This window comes from Melozone crissalis, unplaced genomic scaffold (genome assembly GCF_028551555.1).
Source record: "Melozone crissalis strain CALT ecotype California unplaced genomic scaffold, PUWL_Pcris_2 ptg000111l_1, whole genome shotgun sequence".
Lineage (NCBI taxonomy): Eukaryota > Metazoa > Chordata > Aves > Passeriformes > Passerellidae > Melozone > Melozone crissalis.
Window position 1 is genome coordinate 7,070,885 of NW_026535888.1, and position 21,821 is coordinate 7,092,705.

General features: G+C 50.9%; 1 protein-coding gene across 1 annotated transcript in view; it reads right to left on the minus strand.

Moving 5' to 3' along the window:
- PUM1 (pumilio RNA binding family member 1) overlaps positions 1 to 21,821 on the minus strand; it is a 184,299-nt gene that overhangs the window by 102,539 nt on the left and 59,939 nt on the right. The window contains exons 10-15 of the mRNA XM_054292450.1: positions 19,941 to 20,092; positions 16,506 to 16,644; positions 15,013 to 15,156; positions 12,701 to 12,997; positions 6,714 to 6,950; positions 138 to 405 (exon numbers count right to left, since the gene is read on the minus strand). Coding sequence (XP_054148425.1) covers positions 138 to 405; positions 6,714 to 6,950; positions 12,701 to 12,997; positions 15,013 to 15,156; positions 16,506 to 16,644; positions 19,941 to 20,092 — 1,237 coding nt within the window. The remainder of the gene's footprint in view (positions 1 to 137; positions 406 to 6,713; positions 6,951 to 12,700; positions 12,998 to 15,012; positions 15,157 to 16,505; positions 16,645 to 19,940; positions 20,093 to 21,821) is intronic.

A 21,821-nucleotide genomic window follows, 5' to 3' on the forward strand; every position in this document is an offset into this window, starting at 1 on the left:
CATAACCATGAAACACGGCCACAAAACACAACCATGAAACACATGAAATGCAACCACAAAACACAACCACGAAACACAGCCACAAAACCCAAGGGATGCTCCCCGAGGAGCAGCCGTGGCCAGGCTGCCCAGCCCACCTGGATCCGTGCTGGTCCTGGGAGAACTCCATGATGTGGCCGGCGATCTCGCGCAGCTGCAGGTTGGGGTAGCGGTTGTTGCGGAAGTCCTCGAGCAGGCGGCTGCGGCCCGAGGGCATGACGTCGGACATGCCGTAGCGCAGGCGCGAGGACGGGAACAGCGTGCTGCTGGGGCTGAACAGGCTGGAGGCGCTGCTCGCGCTGCGGTACTTGGCCTCCGCCCCCGGCGCCGCCGAGATGTAACGGCCACTGCCGTTCGTCAGCCCCCCTGCGAGGGACAGGGCACAGATGGGATCAGGGAATGGGGCAGGGAATGGGGCAGGGAATGGGGCAGGGATGGGATCAGGGAACAGGATCAGGGAATGGGGCAGGGATGGGATCAGGGAACGGGGCAGGGATGGGGTCAGGGAACAGATGGGATCAGGGAACGGGGCAGGGATGGGGTCAGGGAACGAGATCAGGGAATGGGGCAGGGATGGGATCAGGGAATGGGGCAGGGAATGGGGCAGGGAATGGGGCAGGGATGGGATCAGGGAACGGGGCAGGGATGGGGTCAGGGAACAGATGGGATCAGGGAATGGGGCAGGGATGGGATCAGGGAACGAGATCAGGGAATGGGGCAGGGATGGGATCAGGGAACGGGGCAGGGATGGGATCAGGGAATGGGGCAGGGATGGGATCAGGGAACGGGGCAGGGATGGGATCAGGGAATGGGATCAGGGAATAGGGCAGGGATGGGATCAGGGAATAGGGCAGGGATGGGATCAGGGAATGGATGGGATAAGGCACAGGGCACGGATGGGATCAGGGGACAGGGCAGGGATGGGATCAGGGAACAGGGCAGGGATGGGATCAGGGAAGAGGACAGGGATGGGATCAGGGCATGGATGGGATAAGGGAATGGGATCAGGGAATGGGATCAGGGAATGGGATCAGGAAATGGGGCACAGATGGGATAAGGGAATGGGGCAGGGATGGGATCAGGGAACAGGGCAGGGATGGGATCAGGGAAGAGGACAGGGATGGGATCAGGGCATGGGGCACAGATGGGATAAGGGAATGGGGCAGGGATGGGATCAGGGAACAGGGCAGGGATGGGCCTCATGGGGACACAAGGATGTGACATTGGATCCCCGAGTTCTGTTCCAATATGGGGGCAGGTCTGACATTCAGCTAAGCAGGATTTTGAGGTGGGATTTCTAAGAAGAATTTCTAGGCAGGATTTCCTCACTGGAAGGGTGTTCAGGCACTGGAACCACCCAGGGAGGTTTGGAATCCCCATCCCTGGAGATGCCAAAGGAATGAACATGTGGCACTCAGTGTCCCAGTGGAGACTGGTCACAGGTTGGACCTGAAGACCTTGGAGGGCTTCTCCAACCTTGATGATCCTGTTTTATGATGGTCAGGCCTTGGAACTGCCCAAGGAGGTTGGGATTCCCCATCCCTGGAGGTGTCCAAGGAATTCCTGGGCATGGCACTCAGCTGGGCTGGTTGATCAGTCACAGGTGGGACCCAAACACCCCAGAGGGTTTTTCCAACCTCCATGATCCCATTTTGTGACTCCTGACTGAGCTGCCCACCAAGGAATTGAGATGGGGATGTGTCCAAGCATCTGTGGCAATGCTGGACTAGGGAACAGCTACAGAGTCCAGCAAAGAACTCTGATGATCCCTTCTAAACCAGGATATTCTGTGATTCTGACCCTATTCAATGACATCACATCTCTGACTGTGGCTTTCTGACAGAGTGTAACAGCTTCTGTTCCTCCTCCTGTGTGCAAAATGTCTGAACCAGAGCAGTGGCAATCCCAACACTCCCAAATTTTAACTTTTTTGCTGTTTCCATTGCCTTTGCCTCCATACTCAGGTTTTTCCCACCTCTCCTGCTGTCCTGGCAAGGACTGAGTTAAAAGAAGCGTGCTGGGGGTGGGGGATAGATATAAAAGTATAAAAAATGTGGATATAAAAGCACAAATCTATCACTATTAAACACAGGTAGATACTAATAAATTAATTCCAAGAGAGGTTTTAAACCCTTGTGCTTTCACATATGGCTGAAATATGTGCAGCCACATTAACAGAGATGCTGTGGGACCCAAAACAGGAATATGGGGACAGGTGATGCTTCATCCCACAAAGAGAAGCTTTGATAGGAACAAACTTAAACCTTCCAGTGCAGTTTCTCTGCAATTTTCAGGATGTGGCTCGGCACTGTGGCAGAGGATTTGATTCCTGCCTTTCCTGCAGGGCTTGGGATCCCTCTGCTGGCGCAGGAGGGGCCTGCACGGATTTTCCTGGGTGGAACAAAGTCCAGGGAACACATCCTGATCACACAGGGACCTGCAGGGCCCAGGTGAGGCAGGGGGAATCCCAGGGAAATGAACTGCAGGAATCTGGGCCATGGAGGGGAGAGCTCCAAGGAAACCTTGGCAGGGCTGGCTGCAGAGGGGCAGCTCCTGGCAGCTGGGCTGGAATTAAAATATTCCATAAAAACAGAGCTGAGGGAGCTGCACTCCTCAGCCATGGACACCTGGAGGAAACACCCATGCAGGAAACTGGATAAGAACTCTGTATCTGATAACAGCCTAATTAATTATTAATTATGACCTCTGTGGCTCACTTCCAGCTCAGGATATTCTGTGATTCTACATCTCTGAGCTGGGCAAATTTCTCTGGAGCTGGTGCCAGAACTCGCCTTGCCCAAGGAAGGGGGAGACCCTTTTTCCTCCAGTTTTTCCCAAGGAAAAGGAGAGCTGAGAGCTCCTTGTGCTGCCTTGCAATGGAGTGCCCAGCACCTCCTGCACCCCAACTCCCACACTGAGCAACAACTCCCAAAAGCCAGCAGGTGATATTCCTGACATTCCTGATATTCCTGTCTACTGGAAGGAGCAGGATTGCCACAGGATGAGTAAAGCACTTCCCAGGTGAGGAAACCTCGGTGGGACAAGCTGAGCAATGGGGCACCGATGCTTCCCACACATCTGGAATTCTCACGATTCCCACTTTTTGTTTCAACACCTGGAGCAAAGTTCAGAGTTTGGGACTGAAGAGGAAAATGGTTCCTGATGGGAAAGGGGAGTTTTGGCACTCAGGCTGTTATCTCTTGGTTAGGAGCACAATCAGTACAGAAAATCTGTCAGAGGTTTTCTGAGAGAGCCCCAATCACTTGGAGATTGAGAGTGACTCCACTTTCCCCCCTGGCTGTCTCTCCTGATGGGAATGCTGACTGCAGGTTTCCCCAGGATGCCCAACATCATCCTGGGAACACAGAGATCCTGGGGGGAACAAGCTCCCTAAAACACAATACTGAACCTCACCAAAGGCCTGAAACCTCAGGGTGCCACCAGCTCCTCTGTGCCAGGACTGGGTCAGATCCCAGACTTCAGTGGGATTTTACCAAAAACTCCAAAGAAACAGCTCCTTCTTCCTCTGGAGCCAGGCTGGAGAGCTGAGGGTGCTCTCCTGGGGAGGAGAAGGCTCCAGGGAGAGCTCAGAGCCCTTGCAGGGCCTGAAGGGGCTCCAGGAGAGCTGCAGAGGGACTGGGGACAAGGATGGAGGGACAGGAGCCAGGGAATGGCTGCCAGTGCCAGAGGGCAGGGCTGGATGGGATCTTGGCAATTGGGAATTGTTCCCTGGCAGCGTGGGCAGGGGCTGGGCTGGAATTGCCAGAGCAGCTGTGGCTGCCCCTGGAGCCCTGGCAGTGCCCAAGGCCAGGCTGGACATTGGGGCTGGCAGCACCTGGCACAGTGGCAGGTGGCCCTGCCATGGCAGGGGTGGCACTGGGTGGGATTTAAGGTCTCTCCCAGCCCAAACCATTCCCTGATTTCTCTGTTGTCCCACAAGCAGGGATCCAGGATTTCAGGGCTCCAGGGGCAGCCACAACTGCTCTGGCAATTCCAGCCCAGCCCCTGCCCACCCTGCCAGGGAACAATTCCCAATTGCCAAGATCCCACCCAGCCCTGCCCTCTGGCACTGGCAGCCATTCCCTGCCTCCTGTCCCTCCATCCTTGTCCCCAGTCACTCTGCAGCTCTCCTGGAGCCCCTTCAGGCCCTGCAAGGGCTCTGAGCTCTCCCTGGAGCCTTCTCTCCATCAGAACTGATTTTATAACAAAGGAAATCAGACCTCCCCCTCTAGTACCAATGAAAGAGAAACTTGAAAAAATAAAATGACTTTTCATGGATTTCAAGGTGAAATCCCCCAAATCAGAGCTATCCCAGGTGACATCTGACCTACAGCATCACCCAGCAAGGAACCAGCCACAGAGGGGACAAGACCACAAGGACAGGAATATTTTGGGAAGATGGGAAGCCTCACACATATCCTATGCAGCACAACCCATTTCTGGGGGTGCTAATTCCAATTTATTTCCAGAGTTTGTTCCCAGACAGATCCACCTTCCTCTGATCCAGAGGAATTCTTAAGATTCCTTGATTCCAAAGAATTTTTAGGATTTTTTATTAATTTTTTGTTTGCAAGGGCACCCAGCTTTTTCCAGGTTTGGAATCTGCTCCCTCCTCAGCACTAATTTATTCTGGCCATTTAACTATCAGCCAAGGCCTCCACAGCTGCATAAATAAAGTCAAAATCCTTCCAGTTCTATTAAAGCTCTGAACAAGCCACGATGGTAAATCTAAACTTGATCTCCAAGAATCATATTTATGGCTATTCCAGCTAACCTAGAGCCAGCACTGGATTTATCACACATGCATGGAACACACATAATAAATACACAGTCTGCTGAGGGGGGAGAACTGCTCTGAGAAGCAGAAGTTTTGTTAAACCCAGCAGATTCACGACACAACCAAAACCAAGTGAATTTTTGGAGGAAATATTAAATTACCTGCTGCAGGTGCAACAAATAATCTCTTTGGTTTGTTTATGAGGGAATGAACATTGCAGGAGGTTCAGATGGGCACTGCTTTATTATTTAATATTTGCTTTCTTTATTTTTAAGATTTATTTTATTGTGGGCCAGGCAGAAGCTCTTTGAGAAGCTTCAGCTGCACAAAGTCATGGATCTTCTCAAAATGATTTCTCCTGTGATTTTGATAAGGCCACACTGATGGGAAATTTTCCAAGGTAAACTCACCAAATCCTCAGCTCAAAGTTGAACACTGCTCCAGGGAATATTGGTTAAAAGGAGGAATTGTACTCCAAGCTCATTATTCCCAATTTAATGGGTATTTTAAAACATCCCCTTTAAAACCATTTAAATTGAAGATCAACTCTCCTTATCTATTTTACTCCACAAATCACTGCTGCTGTTACCAAGACCAGTGCAAGAAAATCCTGGTTTATAAACACTTGGGAATATTATCCCTAATTTTGATCTGAGGAAATGTCTCAGTCTGGAAATGGGGGTTTGTGTCCTATCCCTACCTGATGGGGCAGTTCTCTGCTGTTCTTGGGGCAGTTCTCTTGATCTCTCCCACAGCCAATCCTCCCTCCAGGAGATCTCTGCTCTCCATGGCCACTGAGTGTCCCTGCAGGGCTGATCCAATCCCAGCATCCCATGGGGAGATGCTGCGCCCAGGGCAGGAGCCAAGCATTCCTGCCTGGATCCAATCTGAGCCTGGCACAGCACAGCAGCCTTTGCCCCCTGCATTGCCAGAGGAGCAGCTTTCTGCTGCCCTGCATTGCCAGAGGGAGCCCAGGCCCATCTGCAGCAGCCCTGGAGCTGCAGAGGAAAACTCCCCCCTTGTGCAGGATCCCTGCTGCAGCAGAGCCACAGCTGGCACTGCAGGAGGGCTGAGCCCCCATGGCATGGGGCTGTGCCACCAGCCTGAGCCACAGCGTGCCAGGGCCTGCTCGCACTCTGGCAGGGTTTGTTTGTACTATTGCATTTGTATTTTTAATTTCCTAGTGCAAAACTGTTATTCCTACTCCCATATCTTTGCCTGAGAGCCTGTTAATTTCAAAATTATAATAATTCAGAAGGAGGGGGTTTGCATTTTCCATTTCAGGGGAGGCTCCTGCCTTCCTCAGCAGACACCTGGCTGTTCAAACCAAGACAGGAACTCATCCCATGTCCTGCAGCTCTTCCAGGAACCCAAGAGGATGAAAAATCAGCATGGCTGGGCCAGAGCTCAGCAGAGCCAAAGCCTGGAGGGCTCTTGGGCGAAAATCAGCTTTTATTTTATTTTTATTTTTTCCCTAATAAAGAACTACTATTTCTATTCCTATTCCCATATCTTTGCCTGAGAGCCTGTTAATTTCAAAATTATAATAATTCAGAGGGAGGGGGTTTGCATTTTCCGAGAACTACTATTCCTATTCCCGTATCTTTTCCTGAAAGCCCCTTGACTTCAAAATGATAACTCAGAGGGAGGGGGTTTGCATTTTGCATTTCAGGGGAGGCTCCTGCCTTCCTCAGCAGACACCTGGCTGCTCAAACCAAGACAGGAAAGAGGAGGAAAGATGGAAACCTGTTCCCAGCTGAACCCTGCAGGACACACACACACTCCAGGAGGGCTGGACCTGAATTCAAGATTGTTCTCCACCTCAATGATTGTGTGACCCACAGGATCTGCCTGGGGGGACCAGGGGTGCAGCAGGAGAGCAGAGCAGGGCTCTTACCCAGGTTGAGGCTGGAGGAGGATCCGTGTGAGGACAGGGAGGGAGGAGGAGTCTGCGAGTGCCCGGGGCCCTGGCTGGGCAGGGGCATGCCCACGGGCCCGGGGGACGAGGAGAAGCCCAGGCCGTTGTAGAAGCTGTGCCCGATGGGGGTCAGGCTGCTCGAGGTCCTCTTGTACAGCTCGCTGCTGCCCGTCAGCGAGTCACGGCGGGAACCGCTGCCCGTGGTGGAGTTGGCCACTGCGGAAACGGGAAAATGGGAAATATGGGTAAAATGGGAATACTGGGGAAATGGGAAATGAGAATATTGGGGAAATGGGGAAAATGGGAAAAGTGGGAATATTGGGGAAATGGGAATATTGGGAAAATGGGGAAATGAGGAAAATGGGAAAAATGGGAATATTGGGGAAATGGGAATATTGGGGAAATGGGAATATTGGGGAAATGGGGAAATGGGGAAAATGGGAAAAATGGGAATATTGGGGAAATGGGGAAAATGGGAATAGTGGGGAAATGGGGAAAATGGGACATGGGGAAAATGGGAAAACCGGGGAAAATGGGGAAAAGGCAGAAAATGGGAGAAATCAGAAAAAGGGGGGAAAGGCGGAAAAATGGGGGAAATGGGAAAATAGGGGAAATGGGGAAATTGGGGAAAATGTGGAAAATGAGGGAAACAGGAAAAACAGGGAAAACGAGAAAATGGGAAAAACTGGGGAAATGGGGGAAAATTGGGGAAATGGGGAAAATAGGAAAAGGGGCGAAATGGGGAAAATGGGGGAAATGGGGAACACAGGGGAAATGGGAAAACAGGGAAAATGAAGGAAATGGGAAAATAGGAGAAATGGGGGAAATAGGGGAAATGAGGGAAATGCAGAAAATGGGGGAATGGGGGAAACGGGGGAAATGGGGAAAACAGGAAAATGGGGGAATGGAGGAAATAGGGGAAAGGGGAAATGGGGAAGATGGGAATATGGGGGAAATGGAAAAATGGGAAAATGGGAGAATGGAGAAAACAGGGGACATGGGAAAATTGGGGAAATGGGAACACTGGGGAAATGGGAAAATGGAGGAAAATGGGGGAAATGGGGGAAAAACAGGGGAAAATGGGGGAAAACAGGGAAAGCAGAGAAAGTAGGGAAAAAGGGGGAAATGGGGAAAATGGGGAAATTGGGGAAAATGGGGCAAACAGGGATATTGGGAAAATGGGGAAAACAAGGGAAAATGGGAAAAATTGGAGAAATGGGAATAACAGGGATAATGGGAAAAATGCGGAAATGGGGAAAAGGGGGAACACGGGGGAAATGGGGGAAGAACAGGGGGAAACAGGGAAAACGGAAAACAGAGAAAGTCGGGAAAAAAGGTGAAATGGGGATATTAGGATAAATGGGGAAAATGGGGAAAACAGGAAAACAGGGAAAATGGGAAGAATGAGAAAATGGGGAAAATGGGAGATGCCACCAGCCCCAACACTGGAGAGCCACAGCTCCACTGCCCTGGGCTGGTGCTCAGGAAAGTGATCAGATACACTCATTAAAACCAGTCAGAGTCATTAAAACCAGTTAAAATCATTAAAACCATGCTGTTAATGAGAAAACAGCCAAACAAATTATCTGGGATCTTGTCTTTGCCTTCAGTGTCTTGGAGGATTTACGGTGACACAGCGCACGGAGAAACAGCTCCAAAAATCCCTGAGCAGAAAGGTCAAAGGATAAAAATCTCCCTAAAGGAAGAGACCATGCTTTGGGGACACTCTGAGACCTGTGGGGACACACTGAGATCTCTGGGGACATGATGAGCATTTTGGGGACATGCTGAGCACTCTGGGGACAGGCTGAGACCTTTGGGGACATGCTGAGACCTTTGGGGACACACTGAGCCCTTGGGGACACGCTGAGTACTTTGGGGGCATGCTGAGCACTTGGGGACACACTGACACCTTTGGGAACAAGCTGAGACCTTTGAGGACACACTGAGCACTTGAGGACACACTGATATCTTTGGAGACAGACTGAGCACCTGGGAACACACTGAGCACTTGGGAACAGGCTGAGACCTTTGGGGACATGCTGAGCACTTGGGGACACATCGGGCACTCTGGGGACACACCGAGCACCTGGGGACATGCAGAGACTTTTGGGGACACCCTGAGCACCTGAGGACACGCTGAGACCTTGGGGATACACCAAGCACTTTGGGGACACACTGACCACTTTGGGGACATGCTGAACACTTAGGGACATGCTGAGATCCTGGGGACACACTGAGACCTTTGGGGACATGCTGAGCATTTTGGGGACATGCTGAGCACTCTGGGGACACACTGAAACTTTTAGGGACATGCTGAGACCTCTGTGGATACGCTGAACACTGGGGACACACCGAGACCTTTGGGGACACACTGAGACATCTGGGGACACGCTGAGCCCTTTGCTCTGGCCCTTCAGGAGAAGGTCTGAGCTGCCCAGGGCTCCCTGTCCCCCATTCCGGGATGGGGCAGATCTGAACTCCCCTCCTGTTTGCTCAGAGCTGAGCCCCAGCCCCAGCAGGTTTCCCTGTGCTGGCTCAGGAGCGAGCCCAGCCTGGTGCACACCTCCCTGAAATCCCTGTGCTCACCCTGCAGCACATGAGGAATCAGCAGCTGCTTGCCCCCAGCTCCGTGGAGCTGGAAATCAGAATTCAATTGCACTCCTAACCCCCAGGGTTTTTAAGAGCTGTCTCAATAGGCAAATACAAACTCTTTAAATGCACTGTCAACTTGCAGGGGGAAGAATCAATTTTGCATTAAAATCTTGTTTAATAAACAGTGAAATTGTTAACTGCAATGAACTGATCATTTTTGGTGAGTGCACACGGGCTCCAGAAGCAGCAGGATCAGAGTTTTATTCATTGATTGAGGGAAAACAACTTTGTGAATCTTGGCACTGAGCAAATCACTGATGGAATTCAATTAGTTAAATAAACTGAGGTGAGAGAAGCAAATGCTTTGTTTACCTGGAACCAAAATGGTTCCAATCTCAAGGCTGGGTTAAAGAGAAATATTTACAATAACTTTTCATTGCAAACTGTTCCTCTGTGAGGTAACAGCCCCTCCCTGAGCCTGTTCTGATGGAGCCAGGTTGGAACCTGCCCCTCACTCTGATGAGAGCAGCAAAGTTCAGGACATAATTACTGCCCTGAGACTGAGCAGTAATTAAAACAATTGTTCCACTTCAAAAAAACCCCACAAACCTAAGGGAAAAAAAACCCTAAAACCAGAGACATGTCTGGATGGGTTTGACTCTGAAAGGAACCTTGGTCTCCAGCTGCCCAACACCATCAAAGCATGGATGGGAGGTGTCTACAACCACAGAGTGATTCTTTTGGTGTGTGATGGAACAATTCCCAGAATAAAGCACAGAAACCACCTCAGATCAGCTTTTTTTAACTCATGAGGAGTTCCTCAGCCTTTTTCTGAGGTGAGAGGGGTTGAAACACTCTGGTACCAATTCCTGTCAGCCGGTACTCCACATGCAGGGAAAAACACTTCCAAGTTAATTACTCTGCTACTGCTAATTATCACCTACTAAAGCATTTTTGCCAAAAACTGCTGCAGATTTTAAAGCCTGGAGTGGTCCCAAAAGGAAAATTCCCAGTTAGGCCAGGATGGATGAGGAGGGCTCAGCTCAGAGGACAAGCTCCTGGAATCTGGGGTTCCCCTTGTGCTTCTTTTCCCAGGTGTGGGAAACCTTCAAATCAGAGGTTTTGGGAAAGCTGCAAAAGGCAGGGCTGAGACAGCAGAAATGCAATGAGACCTAAGCAATAGCCTTAAGATTTGTCAGCAGAAATGTTATGTAAGATGTAGAAAGTAAGGGCACATAGAACAATGGTCTGTGTATTAACACTTGTCTAGAATAACTCCCTAAGCTACAAAAAGTTTATCCAGTTAGATATTAAGAAGTTCTAATCTTAATAATGGATCTCTGTGCACTGTATTTTAAGGCTTACAAACAGGTATTGTGTTTGAAATAAGCAAGCATTGTATAACCAAAGGTATGTGTGCTTATAGTGGTTGGATGGAACTACTGTCAAAGTGCTTCGGCTTTGTGTGATTGGTCAAAATTTATCTTTAGTCAGATTTGTCCAGCCACAATGTCAGGATCAACCCCTGACTATTGCCCCATATTTTCCCCCAACCTTTCCAACCACTCTTTTGGGGTTTCTTCCCTCTTCTGCTGCTCATTCAAAGCCTTACAGACACTTTGATTATGTGGAGCTGCCTCTTTGACACCTCCTATAATCAGTGTTCTGTACTGTGAATCAATGTTCCCCCCTGTGCTGCTGTGGTCCCAGGTGGGGGCACAGTGTGGGCACTTTCAGATCCCCAAGGGGTCCTTGCACATGGCTCCCTCTCCCACATCCATATCCCAACTTTAAAGTGAGCTGTAACATTGAGTTCTGTGGGATGTGAGCTGCTGGAGATGTGAGCTGCTGGCATCTTCCCACTGCCATAACCATGTCATAGGGCTGATGCTGGAAAATCAACAGCTCGAGAGGTGTTCCCCAGCAGTCCTGTCCTGTTGGTGATTCCAACATTTCCCCCTCGGTTCAATGAAAAAGAAACCTTTGTAACTGTGTCCTTCATTAACTACTTTGTGTTTCACAGCTTTACTAGAATATATCTGTTTATTACTTGCTTAAAGGATCTTTTTGCTCACATTAAGCATTGCTGTATTACAACACAGCAGTTTTAATGCTGTGAAAGTCCAGTCAGCTCAAAAGGAGTAAGTCATGTCTGACAGCAATTACAAGTCATTGTTCAAAAAAGTCTCACTGGTTCCAAGGTCTTAATTCAAACCTTCCTTCATGTCTATACCTTCATCCACCATCTCTGTAAGATTTCAAGAACTCTCTGTGAATCAATTTCCTATCTCTCTCTCTTGTATGATAAAAACTTCTTTGATAGTTTTGTCCATCATCTGTCACACACACCAAAGCATGCAAGGTAACACTACCAGTACCACCAGTAAAACACCCAACACACAGAAACCTGTTTATAAAGTTCCCTTAGCTACAGTGCCAAGCTCCATTCTTGGAACAAATAATTTAACCTGCAGCCTCTGAGGAAGCAGGGGTGTTGCAGTGTGATTTCAGGGTTTACCTCAGAACCCCGGGTCCCTCCCCTGAAGATTCCCTCCCATGTGTGTCAGTCACCTCTCCTTTCCCCTCCCAGCACTGTCTGTCACTCCTGGCATTCCAGAAGGGAATTGGGCAGATTCAAAGGATGCCCTCTACCCCTGGGGGCATTGGGCCATCCAGGTGTCCTTTGTCCCTTTGTCCCTCCCCTCCTGTCCCTGCTTGGTGGCTCCCTGCCCCTTCCCTGCCCCTCTCCCCAGGGTTCAAAGGAGCAGCAACCACGGGCTCAGGGAGTTCTATTGGAGCTGCTGCTGCATTCAGAGGCCTGTGGGCCAGAATAAAGCTCTGCATCCAAACCCCTCCATCAGAACCGACTCCTTTCCTTCACCATCGCCTCAAAGCTTCTCTGCCAGAGGGAAACCTGAGGAGCAGCCCCTGTTATGGGGGGAAGCTCCATCCCAGCACCACCAGAGCTCCTGCAGGCCTGGCCTTGTCCCCACGGGCCCAGCTGCAGCACCCAGCCAGCCCAAAGTGTCTGTGGGGAGAAACACCACACACCCAGCCAGCCCAAAGTGTCTGTGGGGTGAAACACCACACACCCAGCCAGCCCAAAGTGTCTGTGGGGTGAAACACCACACACCCAGCCAGCCCAGAGTGTCTGTGGGGTGAAACACCACACACCCAGGCAGCCCAAAGTGTCTGTGGGGTGAAACACCACAGTGTTGCTGTTTAGTTCAGCACCAAGAGCCAGACAAGCCAAAGCACATCCAGTCCCCCCTACTGGTGATACCAATACAGAGGTGTGCAGAGCAGCCCTGTCCCATTATTGATGTGTCCCCACCCTGGCTGCAGTGCTGGCACAGCCCCGCTCCTCTCACCTGCGGTGCCGAAGCCGCCCAGGGCCGAGCCCAGCGTGGCCCCCAGGGAGCTGCTGCTGCCGAAGCCCAGCGAGGTGTTGGCGGGCTGGGCCGAGCCCTGCGAGAACAGCGAGCTGCTCTGCGAGTTGCTGCTCAGGGAGTTGTTGCCGTAGAAGGAGCTGGAGGCCAGGTTGTTGGTGGGCTGCTGCTGGGGCTGGGGCTGCGGCTGCTGCGTGCCCAGGGGCCGGAAGGGGCCGTTGGTGGTCCCTGCCAGCCCCCCGGCCGCTCCGTTGGCCGACGCCGCGGCCGCCGCCACGGCTGTGGGACACAGAAATGGGAGAGAAATGGAAAAGCCACTGAGAAAATCTATTTACTTCACAGTTCTGTGTCGCAGACATCTTTTATGGAAAATCCTTTCCTTAGGATTTTTCCTCCTGAGAAGCTGGGAGGCCTCAGGAACAAAATGTAAACATTGATTATCTGCTGCTGTGGAATGCAACAGGTGCATCTGTGATTGGCCCATGTTGGATGTTTGTAATTAATGGCCAATCACAGTCAGCTGGCTTGGACTCTCTGTCCGAGCCACAAACCTTTGTTATCATTCTTTGCTATTCTATTCTTAGCCAGACTTCTGATGAAATAATTTCTTCTATTTTTTTAGCATAATTTTAATATAATATACATCATGAAATAATAAATCAGCCTTCTGAAACATGGAATCAGATCCTCATCTCTTCCCTCTCCAAATACCGTCACAGTTCTGGAAGTTCAAACTTAGCAGGTTGCTTTGAATTGCTACAGTTTTTTTCTTTCAGGACAAAACTCTGCATAAATCTCTGTTTATTGTACCTGAGCTGCCCACAGCCCCCAGACTCCAGCCATGCCCAGCTGTTCTTGCTGCTCTTGTGCTGTTGGAGCTGCACAGATCAAAACCAGGAATGGCTCTTTCTCCAAAGACCCAAGAGTCCAATCAGTGCAGCCTCACACTTGCAAGGGTCAGTTAAGAAACCAGAGTTTTGAAATAATTGAAATTATCCTTCAGCACATAAAACATGAACCTCGGTGCCAAGAACATCAAACCCGAGGACTTTTGGTTTTCAGCCAGTTCCAAAGTTAAAGAAAAAGCAAAATAAACAAGAGCTATGAGAAAACAATTAAAACGCCCATTTCATAATCTGAGCCCAGTGCTGGCAGGGGCTGCTCACACCAACAGATTGAAAAATCCTTTTAAAAGCCTTGAACTCCCAAGGAACCCAAATAAATGACAAAGCCACTCATGGCAAAGGCCATTTAAGGTACAGTGGCGTCATAAAGGATAAATCCTGGGATGGCTTGGGATGGAAAGGACCTTAAACTCATCCTGTTCCACCTCAGGGACACCTCTCACTGTACCAGGGTGCCCCAAACCCCATCCAGCCTGGCCTTGGGCACTGCCAAGGCTCCAGGGGCAGCCACAGCTGCTCTGGGCACCCTGGCACAGCCCAAACCTCTCTAACCAGGCCTTGCCAGCCTACAAACCCCCTGTGGCAAATGGCACTGGGGGCACCTGGAACCAGCCAGGAAATCATTCTTTCCTTTCCTTTCTCCATTTGCTGCAATGGGTTTTGGTGCTGATTTCCATCCTTGATTGAGGAATGGGAATGCCAGAGTGGTTTGGGTGGGAAGGGATCTTCAATGGCAGCTGATTGCAGGGCAGGGCCACCTGCCACTGTGCCAGGTGCTGCCAGCCCCAATGTGCAGCCTGGCCTTGGGCACTGCCAGGGCTCCAGGGGCAGCCACAGCTGCTCTGGCAATTCCAGCCCAGCCCCTGCCCACCCTGCCAGGGAACAATTCCCAATTGCCAAGATCCCATCCAGCCCTGCCCTCTGGCACTGGCAGCCATTCCCTGCCTCCTGTCCCTCCATCCTTGTCCCCAGTCCCTCTCCAGTTCTCCTGGAGAGAACTGAACTCTGAGTTGTCCCTGGAGCCACTGGGAATTCTGAAGGCTCCAGCAGGTTGGAAAGCTGGTGCCAGGGGACAAATTTAAATACCTGCCATGAAACCCTAGAAAATCATTCAGGTTCCTGCTGCTGCCCCTCTCCGTGGCTCTCCGGAGGCTCAGCCCAAGTTGAGCACAGAGGATGTTTCTCAACAACAATCCCTGATGGATCTCAGTGAGGGCAAGTTTGTCATCACTGCCAGCGGAGCACGGAGGGGTGGGGACACTGGGGACACAGCAGGCACTTGGAGGGACCTGGAGTCACCTGCCTGAACCACTGGGGGGACAAGACTCACCTGCCTGAGCAGGAGGGGACAAGACTCACCTGTCTGACCCAGGGGGATACAGGACTCACCTGCCTGGGCTGCAGAGGAGCTGATGATGACAGGGGCAGGGGCCACCAGGCGCACGGGAGCCCCCAGGCCGTTCCTGGCCCCGGCATTGACCACGAGGGCTCCTGTTTGGTCATAATAAGCAGCAGGAGCCAGCACTGGGTAACCTGCAGAGGCAAGCACAGGTGACAGGGCAGGTGACAAACACATCAGCCATGTCCAGGGGAGAGCAGTGCAAGAGGGTTTTTAAAGGAAAAGCTGAATGGAAAAAAAAAAAGAAGCAAGAACACCCCTGCTTTCCCCAACAATGTCCACAATGTTACACTAAGAATTTCAGGTAGAAAAGACTTTTTGCCCCCTGAATCTTCTATATTACACTGTAACCACTGCAAATTCAGCTAAAAAGGGGTTTCATTTCTGCTCCATGATATGTACAACATGTGCTGGGATTGCTCAGAGCTGGGGCTGCCAGGGTGCACCCACAGGGAACTTCCACTGCTGTATTTTGGAAGGTTGGTACCATAAAATATTCTTTAATGCATGTAAATAAACTCTCATAAATGCTGCTGATACACACAGCAGCAGACAGACAGAATACAGTGATTTGTGCACCTCATTAGGGAATTTGCATTAAATGAAAACAATAAAATTAAATGCAGTGACTGTCTAAGGTGGAAGGTCACTAAGAGAATGTTCCCTGGAAATATTTGCTTTGCAAATGCAGGTACAAACATATATCTATAATTGTATATATGTGTATATTTGCTTTGCAAATACAGCCTAAATAACAGAGATTAAAGGAAATCTGCACAATTCACTTTGTAACTTAATACTGCAACATTCTTCTGAAGAATAAAATTTAAAAAACGAATTAACAATGACGTAACAGTGTCAGCAAGGAGACCTGAAACCCAAATAATCCTTTTTTCCTTACATTTGACCAGCAGGACATATCTGCACATTATTCTAATGAGCTCAGGATTGTCCTTTGCCATCACAATAATATCCTGATAACTGAATTTCAGCAGCACTTTACCCCAAAGCCTCAGGGATCAGAGTCACAATTCCTACAGCAGCTCCTCCAGTGAAGAGCTAGAAATGAGAACTAAACCCTGCTCCCTTTTATCCCTTTTCTTTCCCTGTTTTTAAGCCTCTTGGAAGAGCAATCATGGAAGGAAACCCCTGTTAAGTCAAGCACCTGGCAGGGATGTAGAACTGAGATGAATGAATGGACTAAGAAACCTCTGAGGTTTAAAATACAGATCCCGTAAGCTTGAAGGATCCACAGAAAGATCTGGAGGTGATTTTCCACAGGAGCCATCAGTTCTTGGAGTACAATGCAGGCACAGGGAGACAACACTGCTGTCACCTGTGAGCCCTCAGTGCTGCCAGTGGGGACACACCCAACCCCAGAATGAACCCCCAAACCAAGACAAGCAGGCAGTGCTGGTGCCAGGCACGGGCAGCCCTGGCAGATGGCATTTCCCAGGCTCCCCTGGCCTGGCAGTGCTGGTACCTGGCATTCCTGCTGCCAGCCCCTGGCCGAAGGCGAGCGCGGAGTTGACGGCGGCGGCGGCCACCAGAGGATCCGTCTGCTGGCCCTGCTGGTTCTGGTTGGGAGTCAGGGGACGCTGGCTGGCCCCTCCACGGAGCACCTGCACAGGACACAACAGCCACTGGGTTATTCTGGAGCCAGGAGACTGCCACTGTCACCAGGCAGGAGCAGGAGCAGCACCAGGGGGGAAACTTCTCTCCTTTGCTCTTACTTCACTTTTCTTCACATTCAAAAAGGACATGGAGGGGCTGGGAATGGGGCTGGGAAGGGTCTGGAGCCCCAGGAGGGGCTGAGGGAGCTGGGCAGGGGCTCAGCCTGGAGCAAAGGAGGCTCAGGGGGCCCTTGTGGCTCTGCACAGCTCCTGCCAGGAGGGCACAGCCGGGGGGGTCGGGCTGTGCTCCAGGGAACAGGGACAGGAGCAGAGGGAACGGCCTCAGGCTGGGCCAGGGCAGGCTCAGGGTGGGCACCAGGAGAATTCCTTCACTGAAGGGTGCTCAGGCTTTGGGTGCCCAGGGAGTGGTGGAGTCCCCATCCCTGAAGTGTGCAGAACACACAGAGTGGTGCCTGGATCAGGGGTCAGTGCTGGACTTGATGATCTTTAGAGAGCATCTCCAACCTTTCAACTCCCTGATCCCACCTCCCACACTCATCCTGTGCCAGAAGTGTGCACCAGCCACCTGCCCATCCCAGCTAACACATGGCCCCTGCCACCACAGCCCCACTAAAATCCCTCTGAGCAGAAACCTTACACAGCCCAGTTCAGGAGGTGGGAGTGGGTGACAGGAGGTGACCTGGGCGTCCCCAAGCCACCAGTCCCTGTAGAGGGCAGAGATCTGGTGACACAAGACTTAAACCACAGGAAACCACGACCACAGAGCCCACAGTGGGGTTTGCAGGGACGAGCTGCTGTGGTGGTGTCACTCAGAAGGGACAATGGCAGAGTGGCCACCCTGCAATGACCTGGGCCAGGCCTGGTTTGGCAGAGCCTCGCTCAGAGCTGGAGCAGGAACCTGCAAGCTCAGCATATGAAAGGAGCCAGCCCCGTGTCCCCAGCACATCCTGCTGCAGAGGTGACATCCTGGGTACCACCTGCTGGAGTTATTAACAGGAAACACCAACTGTGCACAGAGAAGCCGGGGAGGATCCCCATTTTCACTGACTGGGAGGTGCCCCCCGAGCCTGCCAGAGCCTGCACTGGAAGCCACTGGAATGTTGGGGGACACGAGAGAGATGATGGACTTTGGACCTGGCTGACAGAAGAGATTTGATAACAGGATGCCTTGGTGAAAACAAACGAACTTTGAAAATTAGACCTGGATTGCAAGAAGATTCAATCAGATGGATTTACCAGAAAAAGATAATCCCAACAAACTGTGCAAGTAAGAGATGTTATATGTGTAAGTTTGTGTGATTTTAACCTAATCACTGCATACACATTGCCAGTCTCCCTAAAATGGTACCCAAATGTTTGTATCCCACAATAAAATCAGATTCTGATCACTGAACCAGTCTCCCTGGCTCTCTCCATCACTGACAGGAACCTCCAGCCCAGGGAATCTCTGGGAGCCAAGAATTCCAGGGGGTGCAGACTGCAGCACTGGAATGCTGCTGGGTTTATTAACACACTATTAAGATGTCACAAGGGTGACAAATCAAGTGTCCACACTCAGTGCTCCAGGTTCCCAAAGTCTCCGCCTCAGCACTTTTAATGCAAACAATCCCTGCTGCATCCCCTCAGAGCAAGGTTTGCATTCCAAACCCCGCTCCTGACCCCACTCACGCCTGCTCCACGGCCATAAAAGTAATGAAACATCCCATAAAGGCCACTGGCACTGAGATATTTTATTTTAATAGCCTCTCAGCTCATGCCTGCTGCATCTGTAAAGGCCTTAGAACACCTCCTGACACTGGGGTTTGGTTTTCAAAGGATTTTCAGCTTCTGAGCTGAGAAATTTAGCTGCCAGTAGCTCTTTATTCTGCCATAACCAAGACTGGAGAGCTGCTGGGGGGACTGAAGCCCAGCTCTGGCTCCTGGTGATTCCCCTCACACACCACCAGCCCCAGGGGTTTGCTGCTGCACAGCTCAGGCCCTTCCAGCCTGACCACTGGTGTTCCCCAGAGCACTGACAATAATTCATCACCACCCATGTTCATGTGCCACTCTCCATGGGCATGATGGATAAATCAAATTACAAATGTACAGGTGGTTCCTGTCCCTTTGTCTTTAGGAGAGGCCAAACGGTTTTGTTTTCTGCACATTTAAAACTACCCAGAGCTGAGGTCAGGATCAGTGATGGAAAACATCAGGGTTTTGAATGGCTGCAGCTGTGTCAGGGGAGGCTGGGGTTGGGTTTTCCACAGAATCAGCTGGGCTGGAGAAGACCTTTGAGATCACTGAGTCCAGCCTGTGAGCTGGCATCACCCTGCCACCCAGACCATGGCACTGAGTGACAAAGTGACACCCAGGCTCTCCTTAAACACCTCCAGGTACAGGGACTTCACTCCAGTGGGAAACCCCTAACACTGACCCAGCAGCCTTCCTGGGAAGAAATTCCCCCTGATACTGCTCCCCAGAGGGAATGGGCATGGGAATGGGAGTGGGAATGGAAAGGGGCACAGGAACAGGCATGGGAATGGGGGCATGGGAATGGGCATGGCAATGGAAATGGGCACGGGAATGGAAAGAGACATGGGAATGGAAATGGGCATGGAAAGGGCCACAGGAATGGGAATGGGCACAAGAATAGGGGCATGGGCATGGGCACAGGAATGGAAAGGGGCACAGGAATGGGCATGGGAATGGGGGCATGGGAATAGGTATGGGAATGGAAATGCAAATGGGAATGGGAATGGGCATGGAAATGAGCATGGGAATGGGCACGGAAATGGGCATGGGAGTGGGCATGGGAACGGGCATGGGAGTGGGCATGGGAATGGAAAGGGGCATAGGAATAGGAATGGGCATGGGAATGGGGGCATGGGAATGGGCATGGCAATGGAAATGGGCACGGGAATGGGCATGGCAACGGAAATGGGCACGGGAATGGGCATGGCAATGGAAATGGGCATGGGAATGGAAATGGGCATGGAAAAGGCCACAGGAATGGGAATGGGCACAAGAATAGGGGCATGGGAATGGGTATGGGAATGGAAAGGGGCACAGGAATGGGCATGGGAATGCAAATGGGAATGCAAATGGGAATGGGCATGGACATGGGCATGGGCACAGATGGCCCAGAGGCTGCAGAGTTTGGACAGCGTTCCCAGGGATGCCCAGGCTGGGATTGCTGGGGCTCTGTGCAGGGCCAGGGGCTGCAATCCCCCATCCCTCGGGTCACTCCCCACGCAGAGCCCAGGTGTCCCTGCCCAGGAGGTGCCAGGAGGTGCCAGCCTTACCTGCTGCTGGCCCTGCTGCGTTTGCTGCGTGCTCTGCTGGCTGGCCGAGTTGGTGGCGGCGGCGGCGGCGGCCGCCTGCTGCTGGAAGAGGCTGGCAGGATAAACTCCCCAGGGAGTGACTCCATAGTACTGGTGAGGCACCACAGCTGGACCTGGAACACAGCAGGGCAGGGTGAGCTCCTGGGGGGGCAAGGGGCACCCCAAAAACACTGCTCATCGTGCCTGGTTTCAGGGGATCTGGGTGAAACCCTCTGCAAACACAGAGGGATTTGGCATTTGGGGCACACATTTTATGAAGTTTCAAGTCCGACCTGGAATTTCATCACTGCACCAGGTCAAACTCTGCCAGCAGTGATTCCATGCTTTTATTGGCGTATCCTGGTTTTACAGAGAAGGAACAAAAATCTCCAATCCCAACAGAGGAACCTTGTTTGAAGCACAGAGATAACTTCTCATCCCAGCTGACATTCACAGCTCACTGCCATCCACCTTCAGCTCCTCAACAAATTACCAAACCCTCCTCACAGCTGGAGTGCATCAACCCTCAAGTATTAAAATGCTTTTTCCAGCCCTGCTTTGCATTTGCAAATCTACCCTAAAAGAGGCTGCACCATCCTGTCCCTTCCCACATTCCCTCCTCAAACTTCACATCCCCTCCTCAAACTTAAGAGGCTTAAAAATAAAAATAGTAATGATAATAATAATGATCCTGGAGAGCAGCAGAAAAAGCCTCACTTTTGAAGATTCCTTGTGTTTACCAGGTCTCACGACAGCACAGAAATTTGGAGATAGCAGAATGGCAACCTCTCTCCTTAAATAATCCCAGTTAGAATAATGCTGAGGAGGCTCTCAGAGCTGGAGGGAGGAGCCCTTCCCTCCCAATAACACAGATGGGAATCCAATAATATTTTTAATATGATTGTTTGATATCTTTGGGAAAGGTCAGCAGAAAGCAGAAGTGTTCCCTTCGATTCCCAAATACATCCCCATTCCAGGGCTCCCTCCCCACAGCAGGAATAGCTCAGGCACAGCCAGGTCAGGTGTGACACTGGAACAAACAAATCTTTAGAGAACCCTGGTCATGTCTGCAGTAAAAAGAGGATTTTTTATTTTTGAAGAGAGACACTCAGCACTTGGGTTCTGCCCAAATCTGTGATTCCATGGAAAATGAGGGATGACACAAAAAGGGAGGTGAAAGCAGTGCTCAGTGTTAGCCTGGCTGTGACAATGGGGGAAATCCTTCAAGTCCCTTTTCCTTTTGGTTTTTGTTCCTTTCTTTTTGATTTTTACAGCACCAGGCTCAGCTGAATCCTGCAGGATGCCAAGGAGCTGGATGAGCTCCTGCTCCCACATCCACACTTCAGAACATTCATCCATGCTTTGTGCCAAATATTAAATTCATGTTTCACACATGTAAGAGTTACTCTCATTGCATTATTCTGGTTTTAACTACTGTGCCTTCCCCAGATTTAGGACTGAGGTGCCCAGCTCTGTGCACAGAGGAGGTGCTGGCTAATTCCAGGCAGATGCTGAACACCTGGATTTGTGTCTCACCCCAAAGCCCATCCTTGCTGGATTTACAGAATCAGAGAGGCTGATCTGCTTCTCCTACTCAGATCTGCAGCAGCAACCACTCATTTCTTACCTTCCACCCTGGAAATTCATGAGCAGTGCCAGCTAAAATGGAAAAAAACCTGCAACAAATGAACAGTGCCACAAAGGTGGTGCCTGTGGTGCCTCAGCAGGCACAGACAGAAGGCAGGGAGTGATTTTAACCTGTTTATAATCACTGAATGCACATCAGAGCCCAACTCCCAGGGTTCTCCTGCACGCAACAGGGCAAGAGCTGCAACTGCTCCCTTTTAATGCAAGTCATTAACC